At 36.3% G+C, this 23,130-nt stretch overlaps 3 protein-coding genes across 4 annotated transcripts; all 3 read right to left on the bottom strand.

Annotated features, from left to right (window-relative positions):
- Positions 1 to 6,446: 6,446 nt before the first annotated feature.
- HOXD8 (homeobox D8) lies at positions 6,447 to 10,453 on the bottom strand. Of its 2 annotated transcripts, none has more exons than XM_044075441.1 (2): positions 7,706 to 10,453; positions 6,447 to 7,497 (listed from the first exon to the last, which is right to left on the bottom strand). In XM_044075441.1, exons 1-2 carry the CDS (start codon positions 8,115 to 8,117, stop codon positions 7,205 to 7,207), a joined length of 705 nt encoding a protein of 234 aa, XP_043931376.1. In that variant the 5' UTR covers positions 8,118 to 10,453; the 3' UTR covers positions 6,447 to 7,204. The 2 variants fall into 2 exon arrangements, with proteins under 2 accessions (XP_043931376.1, XP_043931374.1); XM_044075439.1 differs by having other exon boundaries at positions 6,457 to 7,500.
- A 9-nt stretch (positions 10,454 to 10,462) lies between these two features.
- HOXD9 (homeobox D9) lies at positions 10,463 to 15,650 on the bottom strand. The gene is made up of 2 exons (XM_044075438.1): positions 15,020 to 15,650; positions 10,463 to 14,729 (listed from the first exon to the last, which is right to left on the bottom strand). Exons 1-2 carry the CDS (start codon positions 15,558 to 15,560, stop codon positions 14,485 to 14,487), a joined length of 786 nt encoding a protein of 261 aa, XP_043931373.1. The 5' UTR covers positions 15,561 to 15,650; the 3' UTR covers positions 10,463 to 14,484.
- Positions 15,651 to 18,531: 2,881 nt separating this feature from the next.
- On the bottom strand, positions 18,532 to 21,902 carry HOXD10 (homeobox D10). Its single transcript, XM_044075442.1, has 2 exons — positions 20,451 to 21,902; positions 18,532 to 19,798 (listed from the first exon to the last, which is right to left on the bottom strand). Exons 1-2 carry the CDS (start codon positions 21,184 to 21,186, stop codon positions 19,521 to 19,523), a joined length of 1,014 nt encoding a protein of 337 aa, XP_043931377.1. The 5' UTR covers positions 21,187 to 21,902; the 3' UTR covers positions 18,532 to 19,520.
- Positions 21,903 to 23,130: the final 1,228 nt, after the last annotated feature.

Genomic DNA, 23,130 nt, shown 5'->3' on the forward strand with positions numbered 1-23,130 from the left:
GCAGTTGCTGGTGGGGGGGGGACCTGAGCTGCGATGATGCAGGTAGACCAAGTGTGCTATGCACACTTGTCTGGTAGATATCCTTATTAAAAAGTGTTATTCTTGACTTGCCCACTATTGCCCACTCTAATTTCAACTCTTCTTTATACTGCACCCATTTACACAAATCTAAAAAAAAAAAAATCTTACTAAACTAGCTAACTCCTACAATAGTACTGCTAGATTTGCCACTGGAAACCCATATAGAACTCACCACTGTCTTAGCCTTCATCAGGTAGACTGGCTCAAACTAAAAAACATTCTGATACTTTCCCAACTTACCATTGTCCATAGGATTTTCTACCAACCCAACAACACACCAATACTGAGCAACCTTATAGCACCCTATAGAAATCTTAATTCCTTACACTCTTCCAACAAACTTCTAGCTAGCACTACCAAGTCTAAACTTGGCTGGGGAGTCCCTGTTCTCCAATACCACTGGAAAACAATGGAACCTCTTTCCATCTGACCTAACCTCACTACCCTCCCTGCTACTCTTTAAACAAATTCTCAAGAAACACCTTAAAAATCACTGGCTATGCCCTTGCTGTTACCCAGACTAATCTTCTGGATTTTTCTGCTGCTATCTCTAGACTTCCTACTTTCTGCCACTCTTTGCTGTCTACCCCTCTGAAGTAGTAGCACCCATAAGCAATCTGAATGACTTAGGTTTTGTATGTATCCTTGAAAGTAGTATTCTTGCCTATCTTTATACTTCCTCCTTTTTCTACTACTACTGCTTACCCACTTGGAAGTAGTAACTGACTGGAGTAAACTAGAAAAATCGATATGAATGTATCTTAACAATGTATTGGTAATTGCCTTAGATATTTATACTGTAAAAATGATTTGTAGGTGTATTATGCTTTATATAATTTTTTCATAGTTTTACCCATTATTCAAATTGCAATACTTTTTCTTGTACATTATAAAGTGTTTTGTTGTTTATATGTGGAGCTTTTTTCCCCGGGCCTCTACTGAAAATGGAAATATATCCAGCTGGACCAGCCAGGTCAATAAATGTAAAATAAATAAAGTAAAATAAAAAAATTGACTTGCAATAACTGATGGGAGAAACCGGACTGTAGCAGTGGTTTTACCTGGCAATGTTGCAGTTGCTGGGGGGGGGGGGGGGGGACCTGAGCTGTGATGATGCAGGTAGACCAAGTGTGCTATGCAGACTAGAAATTAATAATTAGTTTTGAAGCAGCAAGGAACCGATTTTTTTAATATTGTTACCACACATGGACTTGTGGTAACATACAGTACTTAAAAAACTTGGTTCTACAAAGCATAATGTCCATTTTTCACAAAGAAAATAAACATCAAAGCAGTTCAATATGTTGACACATTTCCCACCAGTCTGTTGCCCAATGGTATAAATGCATTTATGAGATAACTACTCTAGAAGTTCAAGGAAGCAAGCAGATTGACCTAATATATGGTTGTTCAACCATTCCAGAATGCAAAGAGTAATCCAAAATTGTATTAACAAGTTAAGATAATGCAAATATTAAACAAATTCACATAAAGAAAATTAAAAAAAAAATAGTACTTCAATTTAAACACATGAAATAAAAAGTGGCAAGTCAAAAATGTTAGCTGTAACACAATGTTAATGCAAAACCTGTAAAACAGGAGAGGAGTTTTTTTTTTAAAACAAACTCCCAACTCTTGCAACTGTGACTTCTATATCTCAAACCCCTCACCTCATCTCCAGCACCATATCTCCATTTCTCTCCTTCTTCCATTTTCATTTCCATTTCTAAAGTCTCTCTCTATATATATATATTTCTCAATGCATTTCATTATGAGCTATTTTAGGCCCAAATACATCAGTAAATTCTGCGATGGTTGTACTTGAAGGAGACATATCCATAACTATTACCACGGAGGAAGCCAGTTCTGAAATTTAAGAAATATGTTTGTCTGTTTGGTTGTTTTCTTTCTCCACCCTCTTCTTTACAGAATTTCATTTCGTACTATAGTGGTGATTTTCAAAACTGCGGTAGACATTGATCAGATAGCACTCGAGTCTCTTTCCCTGATTTTTCCCCTTTTAGATGTAGCCTTTGTTTCTCATAAAATTTGGCACGTTTTGACAAAACTTTGAAAATCACAGTTGCTACACAATACTACACCCCATAACGTTGATGCTAAAGCAAATCCTGCTGTTCTGTAATTAATATATTCCAAATCATCGTTTTCTGCTAGCAATGTGTAAAACCTGTCCTTGATTTTGTGTCACTCACTTTTATATTTGACTTTACTTTCATTCTAGAGCTATGAAGCCGATAGCTATAATAGACCATATTTCTGACTAGAAGAACAGACAGGTGTATTTTTCACCAAACATATTTAAGATCGTTTTGATTTAAAGTACAGCTCTTTAGCTAATAACTTCTGTGTACCCAAATTTCCGAACAAGAAAATCTGTCTGGGGAAAGAAGATGTTTTTGCATGGAGCAGGGATGTAACCAGGAATATGACCAATCTCCCGCGCTTCTTAAATAAATTGTGTTTTGTACAACGCTGTTAAGCAATTGATTTAAAAACAGTACATATACTAAATTCGCATACCACAACTGTGTGTGCACATCGTAACGAGCATTGGCCTTTGTTGAATCGGTACACACTTTATTGGTTCGCTGGGCCCACTTATAGTTTGCTTACGAAAATTTCCTTTTTATAGACGTGGTTGCCACTTTTTCCGATGCCCTTAGTAAGACACTGTTACAGAAACGTAAACTTCTATTTGACGTATTTTAGTTATAGTCAATGCAAATTACTGTGTTTTGTTTCTTATTTTTTTATTTATTTTTTTTTGTCTTTTTAGCAAAACAAAGAATCTGTTGTAGAACTGTAACAGCTGTTATTGTACCTTGGCGTATGTTGAAGCAGTTCAGCTAAGAATCATAGTTTTCTTTCTAGTACTTGTGAAACATTAGAACATACTTAACAATATTTCTAGTCTTAAAATTGCAGGGCATTTTTTTTTTCTTTATATATATATATATATATATATATATATATATATATATATATATATATACACACATATACACACACACACACACACACATATATATATATATATATATATATATATATATATATATATATATATATATATATATCTTTGTCTATTCCTCATAAAATTTGTGGTTTTCTCGCAAATCACTGTGATGATCAGAGATCAGAGGAATGAAGTCACTAAATAATGTCATACATTTGAGTCTCAGACTTCGGATCCTACAGAAAATGTATGTTAAAACAAACCCTGTTATTATAGCAACTTTCTTAAGTTTTTTATAAGAGCAAGACTTAAAATATGTCCCATTTTTGGGATTTTTGTCCACCCATTTTCTCGAGCGTTGTCCAGATTTCTTGCAAAAAGTGATTGAGAGTTATGTTCCAATGCATGTCAAAATGTGGAACACTACGGACAGCTTCTGTCGGGCTATGATTGACAAAATTGGTTTCTACAGAAAAAAAAGTTGCAATATTTTAATTATGCGCATTTGCTAGAAAATATTAATAGATGTGAGATGAAATCTTTCACTGTCAATTAAGGGTGTCAGCTAAGGGTTTTATGACGCAAAATAAGGAACTATTCCTCAAAGAAACGTACATATTTAATTATATTTTGTGTAGACCCCTGATATATACCATACCCATGAAAGGCTATAAAAATACTACTATTTTGTACTCAAATCGCACTCCTCAGTTCTACATACATTAAAAATATCAATGTCTCATACAGATTCAAGAAATGTCTATTTAAAGTTCAGCTATTACTTTCTGCAATAATAACACTGGTACTGGAGGAATGTTTCTCTTTCTTAAATATTGTGAGCTCGGCTGTAATGCATCCGGGAAACGCTCGGACCAAATGTAGTCAGAGTAACTGTGAGCGCGTCGGGCCTGGTTCTACACCCTAGCAACCAATGTTAAAGAGGGAGCATAATATCAGTAGTTCAGAAAAATAACCGCTGATATATCGCGTGTCTGAATGGCAGGAGAAATTGTGTACTACGTAAGCAGCCTTTCGACAAACAATTGTTTAAATTCGGGGGTAAATTCCTTGAATATCGTGAGATACGATGTATGTATGTCTCTCACCGAATGAGAATACTGTCAGAGATCGATTTAAGCACCAATGTAAACTAAAGTGACAGAGACTGCATGTAGTCTGACAACTAGCCTATCAACAATTAACAACTGGAGAGGCTGGTTCTCACTTTCTTTGTCGGACACACACAAACACACACACACTCACATTACATTACATTAGCTTCAAAATATTTTGTCAGTCGTACGTATCGGTTCAAAAAATAACTGCAGATGATGTGAAAAACAAGACAATCAAATTATGTGAAAACCATCCAATCTTTAAATGGCATTGCATCTTTCAGTAAGCCCATATTTCCCTGTGAATTCGTTATTCCCAGCACAAGTGAAAATATATTGTTAATATCATAAATGTTCACTTCCTGCTACGATGCGTCATTGCCTGAAAATTCCCTCAAAACAGTGTATTATCTTAATAAGGTAAATGCATTCCTAAGTCGATGCACTCTAAAACTAAGTCTGTCATTGATACAAAAATGTCTTCCTCGTCCCAAAGTTAAACAGAGATGTGTACATTGTAGATAGCATGTCATTAATAACTTAGATACTTACATTTTATACTGTCAGTGCATACGTAGTGCTGGAGTTCACGAAGTGCAGTTGAACAGCTAAAAACTAAACAACTGAAACTGAAGTTCATTTTCACAGGAAAAGGAAGACAGCTTCCCGTTTTGTAAAACAAGCAGTCCAATCGGGCAAGTCCCACATTGTACCTAGCAAAATGTTTTTCTCTCGAAGTTCGCCAATGAAAGGAGAAAATCCTTTTTACTTGATTAAATGTTCATAACAACAGCAATGAGTAAATAATTTTAAAAAGTATTTGCCTTTCCACTCAATAATGGCGACCTCGGACAACCCCCTCCATCCCCCACACACGAGCGCAAAGGGATTTGCTTGCTCCTTGCAAATGTCTTTAAGTTTTGGGGATCACGTTTTATATTCCAGAATACGAATGCTCAACATTTTTGAGGAGACCCATACGAAAAGCAATGGTGGTTAGAATAGTGCAAGAGGAAAAAAGACAATCAGCGTTTTTCCTAGACAGTTACAACTACGTAATACTGTTAGACGGGTGTGATATAGAGGGTTATGATCAGATTTCCGATCGTGTAACTACGTTATTACGTGTTTGAGACATGGATATCAAGAAATTTACCTCGAGACCAAAGCTTGAGGAGTGAATCTTAGCATCCACGTCGAGAATAAGTAATAACGTTTTATGATCGGTCGCTGACACCCGATCATAACACTTTGTAGGGCATGGAGTCGTATCTACTCCACGTACTGTCAGTTACAAAAGAAGAAAAATACAAAGTGTTTTTAGCTGTTTCAGCAGCGAGTGTTGTTGCATGGACAGCAAGTAAGAAAAAAGTCAGGGACAGTTTTAAATACTGCCTTAATTTTAAATAATTTACTTACAGAGTAACTTCTGTAAACTTCAATAACATAGGAGGAGGACAGACATTCAGGGACCGAATTTACGTCCTTTCCTTTATACCAGACTGCAACAGCTTTCACGGGGTGTATAATATCTGTCCCCGAACCCTTTCCACCAGATATGGAGTAGTGTTAGGCCTTATATTTACCAAACTGAGAAGATGCGTTTCTTTCCCTGTCTGTGTTAGACGTCAATTACTATTAGCATAATGTCTGTGCTTCTTTAAAACGTAAACTTTTTTCCATCTTGACTGTGCGTTAATAATTGAACGTCTAAATTGTGTGCCAGTCATGAAAAGTATTATTTATTTTGTAATCGGGTTTGTTTTCTAGTGATACATGCATTTTAACGTATACAATATCAGATCAACTGCATTAAGGGACTGTAGTTTTAAATAACAGACATATATGGAGTAGGGTTGCCACCTTTTCAAATGGCCATAGTGGGACATTTTCGGGACACACATCAGATTTTACAGGCCGACACAAACCCACGGTCAGTACAAAGGATAGAACTTTCCTTTTTTGCCTAAATATAAGCTTATCCTTGTAGCAGTTTAGCTGCTTATCCTGTTTCTTGTAACATGTAAGTATTTTAGATACAGACATAACTATTTTATGCAACTATTACATTACATATGGGACATAATTATGTTCTACAATCTCAGGACATTTGCCATTTTTAATATTTTTGGTCAGGACACAACCGTCCAAAGAGGGACTGTCCCTCATAAAGTGGGACAGGTGGTAACCCTAATATGGAGTGATGCTTTCTGCAGTAGTACGTTTCTGAATATGTGTCAGAGCAAAACACATTTAGTGTTGTAAATTACATATTTAGAATTTTACAGTAAATATTGCAGAGCTAAAACATGGATTTGAAAAAAAAAAAAACACTTAAAAAAGAATGGGCGGATATACACACGTTTTCCTAAGCAGAGGTGAGAAAGAGATTAAAGGCTATATACAGCCTTAGTCATGCTATAAAATGGACAGCAGTACTTTCGAATTCGTCACTCCCTCTCTCTGTCTCTGTCTCTCTCTCTCTCTCACGCAAACACACACACAGTTTCCTGTCTTACAAATGACTGCATCTCTTTTCTTCACAAGGACCTCTGATTATACATCTTTCTATTAAACTTGAGAAGTACAACAGTCACTTTTTGTTTTATATACCAAAAAGAAATTAGTGGAAACAATCTGGTTTAAACTTTATATAATAATACCGTAACAATTTCAGAGATTTTACAAATTATAAATGCATTTTTCTGATTAGACGAATATTTCATGTATGGTTCATTAATGAAGTTCTTTATGATTCTTGGAATCTAGATTACGAGGAATCAGAAACGATTTACTAAAAATCAATAATGTAATCAATAGTTTACTAATTAAAAATCATTTACCTTAAAGGTCTCTTTCATGTTACTAGTTCGCAAGTCCCTCATTAATTTCACATAATATATAACATATATCATAGTATCTGCTTTCTAAAGATGAACACGTGGAAGAGGGATTCCATATAGTGTGACATCTGCCCACGGTCACCTAAAAATGCAAGCTGCTACAGCAGACAAAAACTGACCAGATGTAATTAACAGGTCTCGTTTTCTGGTTTGTCTGGCTCCATAATTTCTCTCTCCTGCTTTATTTCTTTTTCCTCTCCTTCTTCTCTCGAAGCAGGAAATTTGTCCTTGTTATTTTCCTTTTTCCATTTCATCCTACGATTCTGGAACCAAATCTTTACTTGTCTCTCCGAAAGCCCCAGTGTGTGAGAAACTTCAATCCTTCGCTTTCTTGTCAGGTATGGGTTAAAAAGGAACTCTTTTTCTAGCTCCAGCGTTTGGTAACGACTGTATGTTTGTCTTCCTCTCCTTCTACCAGGGGCTGCTGATCAAGACAAACACAATGAATCAATATATAAAGATGAAAGCAATGCCTTTATACCTACTAACTAAATAAAAAGTAATGGAACAACAGTCTCAAAAAGATAAAAATGCTTAATATAATGATAGGTTGGTTAGTTCATACTGCCACTCACGTCCACGGCATCAGTGAACACTAAAATAATATAATACAAAAGTTGTTTTCCAACCTTGAGGTCTCATCCAAGGAAACATTTGCGAAGGAGACGAGTTTTGATCTAAGCGTTCTGGTTCCTCTCCAATAATAGACGATTTACAGTCAGGATATTGTAGCAAATCAGCCTCTTGCTGGGTCGTAAAAAGCGGCTGTCTCTGTAAGTTATCGTATCCGTAAAATTTAGACGGGTCACTGTGACAAGTAATTCCACAAGGACTCTGTTGATAGCCTGCATTTGGCACAGCCGAGGTCCCATGATGGTAAAACTCTTGAACTTGAGCTGGGTGTTGGAAGTTAGCAGTGTTGTACATCACTGCATGTCTGCTGTTTACGTCCTGAGAGAAGTGACAGTCGTAGTAAGGTGGATTTACTGTCTCTATTGACTTGTAATTTGAGTAAAAGGGATTCACAAAGTAAGAATTCATCTGTAATGGCAAAATGTACACTAAAGTCACACTTTTTTAAAAGGAAAACAATAGCCAGCCCTTGCTGTACAGCAGTCTAGTGAGTACTTCTCATTGTGGCCACTGCCCTTACTGCGTACAATGTTAACCAGAGTGGAATATAACCTCTGACAAGGCTTGACCTGCCTCAGTGCCTTTACTGTTTCCCTTTGAGCACAGGAGCAGAATAAATAAATGTTCACGTACATCGGGAAATCTTTGGCTTCAGTTTGCATTTACCACTCCCGAGGCAACAAACTACCCCCCGTGTGCCGCTCCAGTACTTTTTTTTAAGACAGCTAGAGTCGAACTCAGATTGAGATAACTGACGGATTAATATATGCAACCATGGGACAAACCCAGGCACCGCCTTGCCAGATTGCAATGCTTGCGCCACGTTTTAACACTAAAACTGCAACAATCAATTGAAAAAGCCAGCAAATAAATAAACGTACAGATAAATGCACTATAAACTACTTCTGTGCAGACTAGAACGGATGGCAATACACTTGCACACTAACAGCAAAGGGTCCTCATAAAGGCAAACAAATGTAACACTCTTTTTCAAAGAATGTGTCACATCCTCATCAGTGCCCCTGAAATGCGGCTCATATATACACCCCTCCAAACCACTACAATATGAAATCTCACATATTGTAATTTTAAAACATTGTCAGTGTTTAATTTACCCTTGACTCAAAGGCAAACTACATCTTACTGAAACTCTGGTTAATCACTACCTAATGAAAAACATGCCTATGAATATTCGCTCCCTTATTTCCTCCTTGGTTTGATATCATTACCCCAGCAACAATGATAGCTATGCATGTGAGGAGAGGACTGCGATTTAGCTCAGGGGCAGATTTTTTTTAAAGGTTTGATTCATCAGTTACAAATGACTAACCAGTCTTAGTTGAGTTGTAACGCTTATTTGCATTTCATAGCAAGGTGCATTTAGGAAAGCATAGGAACCTATTTTTTTGGCCATTTTCCATTATTGATCGCCACTAACATTCAAACTTCTTTTTGTTTAGACACTGATTCTTTTCTATACAGCAATTGATCTGAACTACATTGTACAAGTATTGTTATGAAGAAGTGTGTTATGCACATGTCTAAATAAACGTAAGCTTCAGGGCGTCTTAAACATCAATACTAAGTTGTCATAGAAGATCTTAACAAGTCCATTCATCCATCCATCCACAACCCCTTTTCCTCATTTTTTACACATGGAGTCGGGCCCGGGTGTCACCTCAACAGTGATAATCATCTAGAGCCAAGGTTTGCACCGCCGGGTAGCTAGTCCAGCCGCGGTAGATCTTAATAAGTTTGATGAACAAAACAAAACACTCAACCATCCAGTTTTACGCAAATACACAAGCAGAGACAAACGTTCAGAGAATATTACGCTTGCATTGTGTTGTGATGTAGCCTTGTTTATTCAGTTCTAGCAAACAAGATTGTGTAAATGGAGGTAGTATATGACTGGCACACTACAGAGAACGTTTTACAACACAAGACCGCACATAAAAATAATAATAAAATAACAATAAACTGCACCATAAAATCTGAATGACAAACCACTAAGTTGGGTGTCACTAGATACTGGGTACTGTGAATATTTAATTGAAACTTTCACTATGGGCACATTTGCTCAGTTAGTTTAGGTAAAAATGTCGTGCAATCGTTAAACGGAATCAAGGACTCAACAGTAGAATTTTCTAACATATCATACCGAGAAGGTATGACACTACAAGTATCATATGTTAAGATAATCTTCATTGGTTTTCGGCCTGCTTGACTAGGATGACGATGCTGAATTTGTTCACAACCCCAAACTCCATTAACAAAGTGCCGCTTTTCCTCACTCCGTGTAATCATTACTGTGTCTAATTCAGGTTACTTAGGATTACAATATAGTTATACTGCCATAGGAATATCTGATCACATACAGAAATACAAAGAAATATAGACAGACACGAGGCTACCCGTGCTAGACGCTAAAAGCAAAATGTCACATAGGTGTGTGTGCGTGCGTGTTACAGGTCTTTTCAGATGTTGAAAGTGGGACTTTTTTTATGGAAACATGTTTATTTTTCAGAACAATATATAACTGTAATCAGTGCAACGGACTGGACTTCATCTTTTTTCCAAATTATAGCTGGCTTTTGTCGAATTTTAGTTGTTTCTGTTGTTTCACATCATATCAGGGTGTTTCAGGCACAACAAAGCTGTTCTAGTATTAGATTGGGGATAATTATCAGAAACACCTAAGGAAGCATTTTTGCAATAAAATCCTAACATCTCAGGAGATGCGCCCCCCCCCCCCCCCCCAGACTGCCCAAGTGACTGTCCTGCCTAAACACAGACAGGTGGTTACAGTGTGTGTGTGACTGCAAACAGATAAGAATTCACTGCTTTTGGATATTTTTCAAAACAGTGTACTGGTCTAGTGCAGCTGTAAGGAACAGCTCTTTGCTGTTACAGCAAACATATATGTTGACTTTCCATCTCCAGACCGTGGAGCACTATCACTCACGATGTGAAATAAAAGGGCAAAATGCAGAGCACCTACTGACAAAACTTCAAAGAAAGATCATAACATGGTTAATGACTGGTTCTTCATACTCACGAAAAACTGTTTGTATTGGTAAATATGCTTCAGCATTCTTACCGTGGATATTTGCTAAACATACTAACATTTAAATTGTTACAAGATTTTCAATGTGCAACAGCGCGGAATACTAATTTTTAAGACTCATAATGAAGAACGTTCCTTATAATAAGGAGCACTTGAGAGTTATGACACATTCATAATATGGTTGCCACTTTTGAATCAGTGCAAAACACTGATGGATTATTAATGCACACAATATTAAATGAAGAAGGGTGAATTTGGTTAGATATCTACCTTTCCTCTTCTTTAAAACATTCCTGAACAAAATTCCACGGACCTGATGCCCCTACAAATATATTTTAACTTTGTAACGACCATTTATCTTTATTTCTTCTAAGCTAATTTTAACACACACACCCACACAATTTCTCTGAGAGTCTGTTTCCTTCTCAAAACACATGGATGTAAGGAAAACACCTGCCTCTGAGGTGTAGGCCGTATGAAATATCCCAGCTGCAAATTTTCCACTGTGACATTTTTTTATCAAATCGGAAATAAATGATATACTTTTCTTTCCATACACACGAAATGCTCATGCCAGTTTGAAAGCTCGAGTAATTGCAAAGCCCATGTTGGTCCAATAAAAGGTATTACATCACGTTTGTGTTCCAGTATCTTTGTGTACACATCGATATGTATACCATATTCCCATTAAGTGCTAATAAACTACGGTTCTTAAGCTTCCTTTAGCATGTTTATTTAAAACAATTGATATCCAGTTTGTTTCAACTATGTCTGTAAACCATGCGGATAACAAGATATGATAGTAAACAGACAAAACAGAAAGGCTTGTCATTAATCAATGTTTGAAAGAGGACATTTTCGAGGAACCCATAAATGTATACTTTGCACACAGCATTTGTTCTTACTTTTCTTTACACCCTCTTTTACGTCTGATATAAGCAATCGTATTACTGTCTATGTCATAGCGTTCATGTAAAATAATTTTAAGCAAATAGCTGTGCTAAAGAAAATGATTTTTATCATGCCAACTGTGTCTGCCCCACGCATCGTTAGTTCTTTATGAAAGCATTATGTAGTTGGGGCTGCAATCTCTTATTTACTTTTAACGTGTTGCATTTATAATGTCATTCGCTACATGCAATCCACTGTCAAAATTGCATGTTTACCACTATGCCTAATCAGATTCTGTAAATACGTTATTTTATTGCAGAGATGTAGATAAAACCTGTAGGTGAACTTGTAAGTATGTATACTCCGGGCACTCTACTGTCTGCTTTCATTGTTATGTTATTGTACACTGTTAAGTCTTCCTTTTGTTTGATTTTGAACACTAAAAAATCACTGGGTTTTTTTTACTCGTTAATCAGGATACTTATTTACAGCCGGCAACAACTGTACTTAGTGCGTTTGAACTGTAGGTTTTAGAAAGAATCAATAGGGAAAAGTTGCTGTAAAAACAAAATGCATGCAACGATGGAGCAACTGCGCTCTCTAGTGGCCAAATAGGAAAATGTGGATTACCGTAAGCCCTAAACAGCAACTGAGACTGAAAAACTGTGGAAGCCGTGTGTGTGTGTGTGTGTGTGTGTGTGTGTGTGTGTGTGTGTGTGTGTGTGAAACAGCGAGAAATGCAGACAGAGAGAGGGGGAAAGTGCACATACTTGTCTAATAAATGAATAGAAATGTCATAACGTGTATAAGTGCATGAATATTTCAAACAGTTTTAAAATCCTCACAGTTAAGTAGTTGCTCAATAAGTATTCGTTCACAGACGTTCTTAAAAGCATATCGGTTATATATCGGACTTCCTTTGATATCGTACAAACGAACGTGTACGTTTTCACCATATAAATAAATGCACAACTCTAATATTTCTAGACTTGAATATTATTTTATTATGTTGCTGTGTTTACTAAAACTAAACAGTTGTAGCCTCACTTGAAAATGGAACTAACTTAAATTATATTAATTAAGCAAAACTGTTATCATGCATTCGTCCATTTAAATACAAATGAGAACTGGTATACTTTTTTAATTACCAGCGTCATTGCTGGGGCCTGTGGTGACATAATTTAATTTATTACCCTAACTTCCCTGCCGTAACTTGTGTCTGTAGGTTTGTTTGTTACTTGCCTATGTCGGATGATCAAAAACAAGATAGACTTAAAAGGGAAGCGCGGTAGGTCAGAGCTAATAAACGTATTAAGTCCAGACTTCGAGACAGTTTACAGTTTTATTTTACTTCCTGTTCTAAAGGCCGCCTAGGTATACACATGATCCTATACAAGAATGCCCTTCAGCACCTATTTCAAGGGTTTCTAAGTACTATGAACTAAGAAGGGAACAGCTGCTGTCTGCCTGCTTCACTCTATATAGTGGTAAGCAGAACTAAAATGCTGAAACTTTTCTGCCAGAAATATATTAATTCCTGTATATATTCAAGTAGATATTTAATCAACTTGAATTTCAGTGTATTATTCTGTAACCCAGTTTAGGGGAAAAATAAAAAGAAGAACAACGACAGATGTGTATTAAGTTTACAAGTGTCGCCAACAGTCTGTTTACACCTCTAAAACGTCAGAAGGCAACAACCATTCGATTTTTTAGCATTTAAATGCGTTAGTCCAAAATGTGAGGCTCAGTCTGTATATGCCATCGTGGAATACCTTCAAATATTCTGAAAATGTAGCTTTTAAGTCTCATAAAGACACAAAGATAAATTGACAACAGACCATTATCATCTTTAACAAACTCCTTATTTCGAAAGTGCAATATTTTCTTTTATGCTCAGTTTAAAACAACCCTACTTAAAATGCCATTTTACTACCAAGAAGCTAAACTTAACATAATACACAAAACAGTATCCTTAATGGTATTACTATACCAAAGCCGAGATCCGCATAATCAAACATTAAATGAGTCCTTTTCTGTAATCAAGATTATAACTGATTACTCCAGAAGCCTGTTTTGTAATTGTGACATTTCATGTCATTTTACTGCACTTGAATAAAGTCTTATTATACATTAACAACACCCGGCTTTCACTTGAGCGTAATAATTGCCATAAATTATTATTTACCTGCAGTGCTTGTTTTCTTATTTTGTAACCGTGAGTTTCGGGCACTCGGGTAAAATAATGATCAACATTATTTTGTAAAACCTGTGAAATGTACACTGGAATAAGTGCAAACATAACACCTCAAAATAAGTATTACAAAAACTAACCCAGCTGCAACTATGCTTATCAATAAATCTAAAATACTGTTTCACAACTACTACTTAACAAAGGCAATAGCACCTTAGAGTTCTCACCATTATTTAAATAATATACAACATTTCAAATAAATGTTCATAATGCAGACATATTTTCTATTCACGCTGGGAAGACAAAAGACGCAACTGTAACACTACTAGGTAACAGACTAAACGTGCAGTTACACAACACTCCCGAGTCACTCCAATAACTCGAAAGTAACGTACATATAAAATAAAAATTAGTAGCTCCTTCAAAAAAAAAAAAAAAGACTTCGAGGCAGTACAAAAATGAATAGCCTTACACAGCAGTCCAGATATATATATATATATATATATATATATATATATATATATATATATATATATATAAATAACTTCTGCCTGTAGAAAAAATGTAGACAAATTTTGTCAATAAAAGGCATACTGAGGTCAACAAGCAGTTTTTTTTAAATGTTAGCACTGTTCATTGTTTCCTTTCTCTTTGTTCATCTTTTTCATTTTCATTCTTCTGTTCTGAAACCATATTTTCACCTGTCTTTCTGTCAGGTTTAAAATCCTGGCTACCTCATACCGACGATCTCTAGTAAGATACATGTTAAAGAGAAACTCCTTTTCCAACTCCAGTGTCTGATACTTTGTGTAGGGGCAGCGTTTCTTCCTTGTGGAACGAGCATGGATCCAGTTTGCTGCAGGGTTGTCTGAAAGGGAATTGAAAGCAGAGTTAACTCATTCCACGTAGCTTGTGATAGCCAACAAAACCAGCTTTACAAACGCACCACGATGCTACTTGCTTCTCTAAAACCGAATATTTGCTCCGGGGGAACCTTGGCCAAAGATGGTTCGTTACATTAATTACAATGTTACTAACTACTATGCCTGTAAGATACTTTTCCAGATTTATTCTATAGTAATAAGATCATCATCATCAGTGCACGTTTGGGGTTCAAGGCTGTGGCTACAATTGTAACTAGTAATTTAATTTACTTACTTGGATCGAGTTGTTGTTTATCCTCTTTGAGGTCGCCGACGTTGGAACTGTCGCTGCTACACGGTTCTTTGGCAGTTTTGTCTCTGTTTTCCAGGACTGGGGCGCAGGTGAACTCAGACAGGGTCAGTGCCTGGGCATCAAACGACGAGCACTCCGTCCTCTTTGAAAAAGTTTCAGGTTTGATCCCGTAATGTCGTCCATTTGGGTGAAAGCCCGGGAAGGAGACGGAGCTGGAAATAGGCTCGATCCAGGACCTCAGATATCTGTTATCAGCTGTCAGATTAGTCTGGTGCACATAGGGGTGGTAGATCCCAGGCAAAGCAGTGGAAGACTGGGGGTGAACTGACGTCCAGGAGGTTGGAAATACTGGCGATTTAGGTGCAAAACTACATGAAGAGAAATCCGAGTTATCCCCTACCCCTGGGGGCCTTGAGGTCGTTGTATGCCCCCCCTGTGGAAACCTCGTCCCATAGACTTCATCTGCCTCATGTCCTATGAGCGCATCGACATAGTAGTTGCTTAGAGTGCCACTAGTCGACATTTTAGGTCCCCTTTCGCAATCATATAAAAGGTTACACTGTTAACTGTATATGATACCTCCTTCAGAACAATCGTAGTAGTTTTGCGGGCTGCAGAGCCTATCATTGGTCAAGTGGACCACGTGATCATATTTACCAATACAGAATGCAAATCAATGCGCTAATCAGAGCCCGTATACTTCTAAAACTTGAGAACTGCATACAAATCCACGGGAATGTCCGAGAACTTGCAATAGAAAGGGTGCCTGCCATAAAGATGCACGTAGTGCCATGCCAGCATTTCTATAAAAAAATGAAGACTGACCGGGGACTATTTCTTTGCGTGGCCGGTTTTATTTATTTATTTTTTTTTGTATTACAATCTTGTAATTGTAAACTGTGAGTTCTGGAAGACTGAAACTAAATTACAGTAATCTGATATTTAAATTAGTATAACAAATCTAGCATGGACCCTCTAGCAAAGAATGTTCACTGAAATCCTGTAAAATAATTTTATGGACTATATACGCCACAAAGACCTCTCGTAAAAGGCGCAAAATGATAGACAGTAGGTATATATTTCCTTTAACAACCGTAAGTCCTAAAGCTAGTTCTGATTAGCTCAACTATTTTATGTGTTATGTCGCTTCTTTTGGGCATGAAACAGACAACACGTTATGTATATGATGTCTTTTATAATCCTAGCAAAGTGACTTTATCCTTCGCAGTAAATATTTTATTAGGTGTATTTGATGAGCACAAATGCGTTCGTAATAAAACGAACTAATGGCAACTAAACATACCAACAATGAAATCTCAGACTCATATAAGTCTAAGAAGAAAAGTGTTATTTACATTGCTGCAGCATGTAAGTAGGCCTGTCTGGCTTGTTTATTTTACATCTGATGTACTTATCCATCATACTCTGAAATATAATAAATCACAATTTTTAGTAACACTGAATTAATTAGCTGTCTTATGGCACACTGTTTTATTACCGGCATAATATTTAAAATGTAGAAATTGCAAAGTAATGACAACTACGTGTGCTTAAAAACAAGAGTCCACTATTCTCACTAATTTCTAAACCAAGACAAGAAGGTAAAATTCTTTCCCCATCCTCTTAAATAATTATGCCGTAAGTCCTTATCTTAACAGGTACGTTTGCTGATATCTCGTCGAGATTACCACAAAGCTGCATTTTGGTTCAATAAACAATTGTATTCGTTATTCTTTGTTCCTTATTTGCCAGACCTATTGGGACCAGTTGTTAAAGGGTGTTTTTAATTATCTGCAGTTGCTGTTGTGTTTAGATATGCTTGCATTTTAGCTGCTTAGATAACTTAAGTTGGTTTTTGAAATTGAATGCAAGCAACTAGAAACATTTCATATTTACTGTATGAGAGTAAATTTATATGAGGTTTAATCTATGTTAATAATGTAGAGTCATTAGTATATGTTCAAATATGTGTTTATATTTCTATCGGTGCAAGCCGGAGCTGCACTATTAATATAAAACTGAGAGTGTTGTTTATTGCTATTTGTTACTTGAGTGAATTATTAATTTTCATTAATAAATCTGGGTATACATGAAAACTTTTTATACACTGCTGTTAGCAAATGTATCAAGCAAAACACATTAAAAATCATAACAAATTACAACGGCACTTAGAGAACACAGTTCATAGCTAACTTAACAAACATTCACTTATGCTGCTTTGCTGCCATGTTATAAAATACATTGCTAATTTATACCGATGTCAACAGTCTTTATTTTTTCAGTATAATATTATAGATGGCATTCTGAGAGAGCTACAGAGTAGAAAAAGAGATTTATCAGCCTATTAATATTTCTGATAAAGTTTATTTCATTGTTGGAAATATATATATACATATATATATATATATATATATATATATATATATATATATATATATATATATATATATATACAAGCGCACAAAAAATGCCTAAATGAAACCAGAGACAACAGACGAGTCCTGAGAATAAAAGCTTGTATAACAGATCTTATTTATTTCCCCAAGGCAAACGTTGAGAGACACTGGTTTCTCCGTTTTAACTATATAGGTATATCATATTACCAAGCACATTCCTTTGGTTTAGTGATAATGTAAATAAAATATTGGCCAGATAATATGAAATACACCAGTACCAAAACATTATAAAACGAGAGATCTTCTGATTAGGCGACTGGCTGCTTGTTCTGGAGCGGTATGTTAATCTTTCTTTGCATACTTTCCCATATTTGCTGTTGAACTTCCATAGTAACCAGTGGTTTTTGTTGTTTCTTTCGGCAAGTGGTGCAATTTTGACTATGCAAATTTAGAATTATACTTATGCTTAAGAAGAAATCCCCCCCCCCCCCATCCTCACAAAGACATTATCACCTGTGCAAATGTGAATTTCCACTTATATAACTCAAAATAACGGTATTACTGTATCACTATATACTTTTTGTCAACAACTATTACAGAAACTCAAAGAGGGTCGTTTATAATAAACAACGTGTCTTATTCTGTGATAACGGATCCAGATTAAGTAAGCGACGCATTACCTCCGTCGGTTGTACTCTTTATAGCTTTAAAGATATTAATTTGTTTATTTGTTTATTACCGTTCATATTCTAAAAGTAGCAACTGTTATTTTCAAGTCTTCATTTGCCCTAGCGTCATCGCATGCACTACTACATTTCTTGAAGTTTGGAATCCATGTAAATAATTTCAGTATTTAGAAGTACTGGAAACAGGAAAGAAAGAAATAAGGAAAGAAAGAAAGAAAGATTACTTCTTTACTGCACGATTTTGCGTGTTCCAGTGTATTTCATCCACGTTGTATTACTGATAAATTTGGCGAAGAGACTTTTCTCTTTTCACAAAACTTATTTGATGTGAAGTGCAGGGTTTACACTTTTGGTTCTGGTGTACAGGGTTAAACATGTAGGCACTACAATCATATATATTAAATGACAAGTGTTAATATTTTTCTGCCAAGAAAATTGGAACATTTCAAACATATTTAATTACTAGAACATGCGGAATGAAAATTAAAATACACTTTTGAATTGACCACAGTTTTACACGTGGTTTAGAACCATTTTCAGGATTTCTTAACGTGCCAGTTCGTTTTGTAGGTGTAATTTATCCGGTTGATTATAGTCCTCAGCTATATGATTTGCACATGAATAGTTAAATGAAACGCGCTATATTTGGACTGTGCATGTTCATTCACTTCATATTAAATATTTCCTTTTAAATGCTTGCAATTTGTTTTACGAGAATTATCGGTTATTCAAAATCCATTTACATTTTCGTGGAATATTTCAGTTTGCAGTGGTTGACTGTACAGCAATAAAGTGATATAGTTATGAAATCAAAATCAATCCACATCATTTATTGCCTTCTAAGTTCTGAACACCGACTGTTTCTGAGTTTATGTTTCAGTATTTTACAGTTTGTTTATAAAACAACAACACACAATATTTACAGAGACGTTTTCAGTTGTTATTGCTACAGCATGCGACTGTAACATGCAGAATAACAAACTGCAGCTACTATTGTTTCTTCACATTATTTACAGTGGACGGGTATCCCAAGTCCTGTTTGTTCGTGGTGTACTTTTGTTAGTCCATACAATGTACACATTTGCTTGATGAATAATCCGCAGTGCCTTGGGGTGGGGGCTTAGAACCCATAGTGCGGCAGCACAGGAACACAGCAGTGGGTAGAACGGAAATGACACGTTTGTAGATGGCTATAACTCACCATCTAATAAGTTAAGACCCACTGTAAAAATAACAAAGAGCCACGTCTTAAAAAGAACTACAATGATGTTTCTAAAACTGATTACAGCGGAAAAGACAATGAAGGGCAGATTGTCCTGCTGCGGGAAACAAAATAATTTCCACAGTTTTCCAGAATATTTATAATGACTTTGCAACAACTTTCCATTAGTGCGATCCGAGTCAAGAAAAAGTCAAGTTAGCTGTCAGTTCTCGTATTCGGTTCTCTCTGCTCATCTTCTTTAGCTTCATCCTGCGGTTTTGGAACCATATCTTGACCTGCCTGTCAGTAAGGTTCACGCTTTTGCTGATCTCCAGGCGGCGCTCTCGAGTCAAGTACATATTGAATAAGAACTCCTTCTCCAGCTCCAGGGTTTGGTGCTTGGTGTAAGGGCATCTTTTCTTCCTTCCACTTTTTGCAGTAAGCCAGCTGCTAGTTGCAACGTCGGGTTTCGTGTCTTCTGCAGGAATTAAAGAAATGTTGATGTTACTGATTTTATTACTGCTTTAACGGAGTCTCTGACTGCAACGTATGCTTCATCTATTAGACTTTAGCAGTTTGAGCTCTCAGTCACTTACAGCATTACTGTACAAATATCAGCAGCAGAGGACTCTTTGCAGTAAATTCCTTCTTTGCTAAAGTATGTCTACTAGAAATAAACACCACCCCAAACACACACTTCCTTGTAAGTTATACATTAATAAAATGAATTCATGGAAATGCTCAAATATTAACCAAAAGATGCGAATACACATCTAAATTTCGTTGCTGATATTCAAAGACTTATTGACACAATACACAACATTTCCTATTGCCATTTAGAGTCCGAGATTTGAGACAGTTAAACACCGTGTTTTCAGATATCGCTATCACTTAAAGACACATGGAATACAATGAAGATTATGTAATTATAATTGTTTATCACAAAAAAGCATAACGTGTTAATACTGGTATATAAATCCAAGCTTTACGTATGCAGTATGCGTTGATATTGGTATGTGAACCTAAGCTCTGTTTTATGAAGTATGAAGCTGCAGTTAGATTTACGTGCCTAAGACATTTTATGCATTAAAGTATTCATTGCAACCATTTCAAAGTTTGGAAGAACATACCTCTGTCCTTGTCACGTATTTCAGGACTAGATGAGGAAGCTTCAACCGAGCAACATCTCTCATCTTGCATTGCTGGTTTTATTTCTGGAGTGCTGCTTTTCGGTATCCTATTAGAATCCTGAATATCCGATTTTTCTTGCATTTTCATTTCTATCAGAGGTTGTGGCTGCATCTGGGATCTGAAACTGACTCGTGGATTTAACTGTATCATTGCATCCGAAATGATGCTTGGACTATTACTGTACTCTGTGGCTTTACCGGTTGCGTATGTCTGACTTAATCTGAAATAACCGGGGACAGGAATTTCTGGGTTATCAAGTGAGCACGGCTCCGGTACCAATTTCTGGTAAGAAACAAAATCAGGAGAATTCGCTTTGGTTCCCTTATCAGAATACATACAGCAATTGCTTTCTTCCTTAATAGTTGCAGCCAATGAACATGGTGTTATCTGCTGTGTAACAACAGGTTGTTCTAGAGGGCAAGATCTTGTATCTGACCAGCTTTCTACTTGAGGTAAATAAGTGTGGACATTCATACCCATGTTTTGGTGATTAAGGTCTCCTCTTTTTGATAGAGACGGTAAGAGTCCACAAGCTTGCATTCCGTATGTCCCCATATCTGAATTAGATGGCAAATACATGCCGGTGCTGCTGGAATAGAGAGTGTCAGTTCTACACGCACCGGTCAAAGAATCTATTAAGAAAGAAGCAACGGGAGAGCTGCTGGGGAAGGACATTTTGGGGCAGAGATTTGAAGAAGAGAGAGATGGTGTCCTTTGTAGGCTGACATCTCTAGCAAAACATTCCCTGAGAAGCCGCGGTTCCTACTGCACTACCACATGACAGCTAAACCAATGAGATTTGAAAATGGCCTAAAGACATCGCCACCTTCCGAGTCACGTGACACAGTGGAAGCTGCCTTTGCTCTCTGCGGCGGTGAACAGCGCCACCTAGAACCCGACCCTAAAAGTGATCTCTAGCCATTGTGGCGGCAGCTCAGCCTGCCCAGGCCAGTTAGTTTCACTTCTACTTGTTACCAAGTGCTATCGTTGGTTGTAAAATCCTTATCCATGCAAGAATCCGTTTGTACGAAAATCCAATCTTGTTGTTACCTTTCCATAACTGCTTTAAAATGAGCTGAGGCAGCTAAAAAAAATAAAGATATTTTCGGTCTGATAACGAAATGTTTTTGTTTAACCTATAAAACCGCAGTTTTAACGGTTTCGTGGAAGTAATACGTGTGTTTATTGAAAGTTTAAGCAAAATATGGTACATGAAGCAATGCTCCCGGGTTGTAGCTGCTTACAAATGCAAAGTCCTCTAGTATCAGTAAGCCTGATGATTCATTATTGATTATGAATGTTTATCTTTTAATTCTGATGCATAATGAGTAAACAACCCCTCCCAGAGGAATTCGAAAGTATTCCGGACGGCTACTCCGGCATGCGAGAAAATATACCAGTATGAATCCATGCTGAATCAATCAGTTGGAATTCGCTTATATGTTTACTTTAAACAGAAATAAATACACTGACCTAAGCGAAGTTTGCTACGTTTTCAGTTGTGCATTTCTTTGGAATTAGTGGACTCTTTAAATCTGATTTTAATCTTATTGGTGTATGTTAATAGATTTTCGTGCACTATAGTCATCACAAACTATCCTCTTTATTACAATGTGGAATGTATGCTGTGTAGCTATTTAATAAAGTTATTTGTTAAAAAAAATAAAAAGATACAGTAAAACGAAAAATAGCTTTGACGAATGATGGTCTATTTTTCTGTTTTGTTTGGGCAGCAATTGGTAACCATCAATGTCATTTTCATGGTGAATATTTCGTTCGTAATAAATTTAGTATGTGTTTTCATTTTAGTTCTTAACATAATTTTCATGGAAAGTGATGTACTGTATTGGGAACTTTATGTGTGCATGTATGTATGTATGTATGTATGTATTTATGTAGTTATTGCATTTGTTGTGTCTGTTGTACGTGAAAGAAGGAACGAAAGAAACAAAAGTAACGAGTCAGTATGTTATCGACAATTTATTTAAAAAAAGCCACAGATTTGATGAGTTTAAAACATCTTTGGCAAAAGCCCCGATTTCCCCACAAGGTCCCGTCTCTCGTTGCAGCTGCTTATTTTAATTAAACGCCTTTCCCCCCTTCATATTAAGCAATTTCTTCCCAAGTTATAATATACGTGAGAATCTTTGTATGCTTTAGTTACAAGAAATGTATTCTGATTGTTTATAAGCAGCAGTGTTTCAGGGAGGGATAATCCTCGTTTAGTTGAAAAGGTGCACACCGTGGCTGAACAAATCTGATATGCAATATATATCTATTTATCTATCTGTTTGTCTAGATATTTTACAATAATGCTTCACAGTGGGTATATGCTAGCTATTTGGTAACCAATGCAATAGCCAATAAAGTATACAAACGAGCTGTTTTTATTAATTTATTTGTTTTTATGTGAATAATTTACAAATAACGTAGCTTTGAAAATAAAAGTGCTATCAAAGATACGGGTCTCATTTTTCACCTTTACTATTTTTTTCTGTTTTCCGCAATACATTTTCTTACACAAATGATATTTTTGATAAGTTGCATGAAATATAATGAATCCACTGATGTTCCCTTTCAAGGAGTTATGTCTCAGCACAACATTACTTTCCTTACCGG

The sequence above is a fragment of the Protopterus annectens genome, chromosome 6.part1, assembly GCF_019279795.1.
Source record: "Protopterus annectens isolate FY-2018-M chromosome 6.part1, PAN1.0, whole genome shotgun sequence".
NCBI classification, from domain to species: domain Eukaryota; kingdom Metazoa; phylum Chordata; order Ceratodontiformes; family Protopteridae; genus Protopterus; species Protopterus annectens.

Coding starts and splice junctions, on each gene's coding strand:
- HOXD8 (XM_044075439.1), bottom strand. CDS start 8,117: ATGAATTCTTACTTTGTGAATCCCTTTTACTCAAATTACAAGTCAATA. Junction 7,501..7,705: donor TCCTTGGATGAGACCTCAAG/GTTGGAAAACAA, acceptor TGTCTTGATCAG/CAGCCCCTGGTAGAAGGAGA.
- HOXD9 (XM_044075438.1), bottom strand. CDS start 15,560: ATGTCGACTAGTGGCACTCTAAGCAACTACTATGTCGATGCGCTCATA. Junction 14,730..15,019: donor TAAACAACAACTCGATCCAA/GTAAGTAAATTA, acceptor ATTCCCTTTCAG/ACAACCCTGCAGCAAACTGG.
- HOXD10 (XM_044075442.1), bottom strand. CDS start 21,186: ATGTCCTTCCCCAGCAGCTCTCCCGTTGCTTCTTTCTTAATAGATTCT. Junction 19,799..20,450: donor AATACGTGACAAGGACAGAG/GTATGTTCTTCC, acceptor TAATTCCTGCAG/AAGACACGAAACCCGACGTT.